Here is a 3,067-nt window from a genome sequence, read left to right on the forward strand (position 1 = left end):
ATAAAATAGAAGGCGTACTGTTTATATTTGGGGACATGGGGAGGCTGGTGGAGGCAGATATCGGAGGACACGTGTTTGATAGCATTCCTCATTCTATTCCATGCATTACAATGAGCCTGTCCTCCGATTTCCACCTCCACCAGCCTCCCCTGAAATGGATTAAATAAAACAATGCAATGAATAACAAGACAGATGGTAAATGGTATACCACAGAAGGCCTACTGTTCATGCTTGGGGACTATACAGCTCACTGTATAAGTTAAGAACCTACAGTGACACACACCACATACTTTGAGTAGGGAAACCATGTCCTGTGATTGGATGTGAGGAAAAGGGGCTGGACTCTGTGCCAGGTGATTCTATAGGTGAGCCAGGAAGTGCCTCATGATCAACTGGATGCAGGGTTGTGCACAGGTGTGTGTGTGTGTCTGGGGGGTGAGGGCACAGGTGTGTGTGTGTGTGTGTGTGTGTGTGTGTGTGGGGGGGGGGGGGGGGCGTGCACAGGTGTGTGTGTGTGTGTGTGTGGGGGGGGGCATGCACGGGGGCCAACCCTTCCCCTTTGCCCTGCCACTCACAATGTGATGATGTTTTTTTTCTTTTTTTTTTTTCTCCATGGTTCTGTGCATGTCTCTGTAACTGGATGAGCTGAACATGTAGAATAAAGATACAGTATGGAGGGACCAGTGGGCTGGCGGGATCCTATGTGGCAACATGCTTTCTCACGACAAAACAAAACCTAAACATGAAGAGGGTGTGAACGAATCACAGAGGAAGGAAACATGTATCATGCCATGACATCGAGAACAATAGCCAATCAAAATGTCTACCCCTCCCTCTCCTCCCTGAATATTCAAACCTTGTGAGCTTTTTCCAACAGTTACACATCATAATCATATCCCCTTTCTATACAAGATAAATTCACCATACGACCTATAGGAAGAATAACCCTGCCCAAAATCAGTTTTGTCGTCTTATATGTTTTTTTACACACCGGGGAAATGAAGGTCAATCTAAAATGTGCATTATCAATACATTGAGATTAACAAAAGAAAGAAAAGCAAACCAACTTATTATTCATAAATAATTAACATGTTTTCCTCTATTGAATCATTATCAATAAAACTTCTTATAATACAAGACCAGTAGTCACGTAATGCAAGTCAAGCTTGTGTGATTTTTGTAATATCATAAACAACAGAAACACATCCTCAAACTTAGAACGGAGTAGCCAATGGTACTGCAACCCATGAACGAAAAAGTACAAGGACCCGGATAAGACCAGGAAGAGGAAGCAAAAATAGAGGAAGAAGACCCCCCCCCCCCCCCATTGGCCCAGAAAACCAGGAAGTGAGCCCAGCCTAGTCCAATCAACGGCCAGCGCCCCCCCAGTCCCAGTCTCAGTGACCAGCGCCCGCCCGCCCGCCCACCTATGAGTCTCACAGTCAGTGACAGCCCTTCATGCCCGACACGTAGGGCGACTCCTGCTGGCGACACAGGCCCTCCTGTTGCTCGGGGCAGTCCACGAAGTCGGGCACCGGCAGGCCTGAAAGGATCATCACAGACTTGTTCCAGATCATGAAGGTGGGCGCCACGGGAAGCAGGAAGGAGATGTCGAAGGTGTGCAGGTGCTGGGAGTTCATGGCGTCGTAGAAGGACAGTGTGTTGTTGTCGTAGTCCAGGAGCACGCCCAGGCGTCTGAGCTGCATGCTGGCCTCCACCAGCATCTCCTTGCCATTGTGACGCACCATGAAGTTGTTGTTGCAGCGCGACAGCACCCAGGACGACGAGTTCTTGCCGCTCCACTCGTTCTTGGGGGCCGACTTGTAGGCCACGCCCACCGCGTACCTGTAGAAGGAGGGGTTTGTTGTTAGGGTCCAATGACTGACTCGCGAGGTTTTTGGAGTATTTTGTCAGAGCAAGTAGATAATGTTCCACAGGGAGAATCTACATGGCTTAGGACATATGAAAACAATTATATATGAAAATATATTGTATTGCTATTGCAGGGCAACATTATGCCATTATGTATTGCATGTTTAAAGGCCCAAGGGGACTGTCAGGAATGTGTATGTGCATATGAGGGGATATAATTAGTGATATAAAAAGGATAATATGTGGTGTAAGGTTACTCCGTAACAGTGAACCAGGGGAGGCTGGCAGAGGTGGAAATCGGAGGATGGGCTCATCGTAACGTGAGTGTTTGACACCATTCCGTTCCATGCATTACAAGGAGCGGTCCTCTTATTTCCACCTCCGCCAGCCTCCGCGACAGTGAGTGAACCGCGTGTTAATCTCCACGCACCATGTGGAGGCGCCCAGCAACACCTCCCAGTAATGGCAGCCGCTGTCGATGAAGACGTTGCCGGCGGCGCCGTAGGAGCCCGTGCTGCTGAAGCGCTCCGGGGTGTGGCTCTTCTTCAGCGAGCTCTCATCCTTCTCCATGGTCAGGCAGTCGTTGGACAGACGCAGCTTCTTGTGGGCCGTTTTCGGATCCAGCTTGAAAGGCTGACCTGAGGAGGCACAGATGAGAGAAAGAGAAGAGGGGGAAGGGAGGGAGGGGGAGGGAGAGAGAGAGAGAGACGAGATGTTCAGCTTCAAAGCGCCAGCCTCAAGTTACTGTTTGAAATCAGCAGCCAGCCGCAGCTCAACTCAACACACAAACATCGTCTCTGCGATGGCATTCAGAAATATGACTTTTTCTTCCCCACCTAATAATAGTAATAAAACAACCAACGTTGTTCAGTGGGTATAATTTCCATACGCCACCACCTGCAATTTGGGGGTGATTGGGTTGAAAACCTGGAGGGCTGAAAAGGGAAGAGAGAGAGGGGAGAAGTGGAGGGGATAATACCAAGGTCATATGGTAAAACTCTTCACAGCGCCCCTCTCTGTGTGCGTGTGTGTGTGTGTGTGTGTGTGTGTGTGGGGGGGGGGGGGGCTTTGGGGATCCCTCGCGGACCTGACATTTAACTTTGACACCTCCAATCTTCTTCCCTGGGCTTAATGAGCAACAATGGCACCCCCCAGCCCCCAGCCCCCAGCCCCGCCTCTTCTCCCTGGCCCATAA

General features: G+C 49.8%; 1 protein-coding gene across 3 annotated transcripts in view; it reads right to left on the reverse strand.

Moving 5' to 3' along the window:
* Positions 1–1,414: 1,414 nt before the first annotated feature.
* Positions 1,415–3,067, reverse strand: part of mid2 (midline 2) — a 55,813-nt gene continuing 54,160 nt past the window's right edge. For all 3 annotated transcript variants that reach the window (XM_083685573.1, XM_083685571.1, XM_083685572.1), the window contains 2 exons: positions 2,303–2,510; positions 1,415–1,845 (listed from right to left, as the gene is read on the reverse strand). In XM_083685573.1, coding sequence (XP_083541699.1) covers positions 1,443–1,845; positions 2,303–2,510 — 611 coding nt within the window. In that variant the 3' untranslated portion in view covers positions 1,415–1,442. The remainder of the gene's footprint in view (positions 1,846–2,302; positions 2,511–3,067) is intronic.

Source organism: Argentina silus (genome assembly GCF_951799395.1).
Source record: "Argentina silus genome assembly, chromosome: 15".
Lineage (NCBI taxonomy): Eukaryota > Metazoa > Chordata > Actinopteri > Argentiniformes > Argentinidae > Argentina > Argentina silus.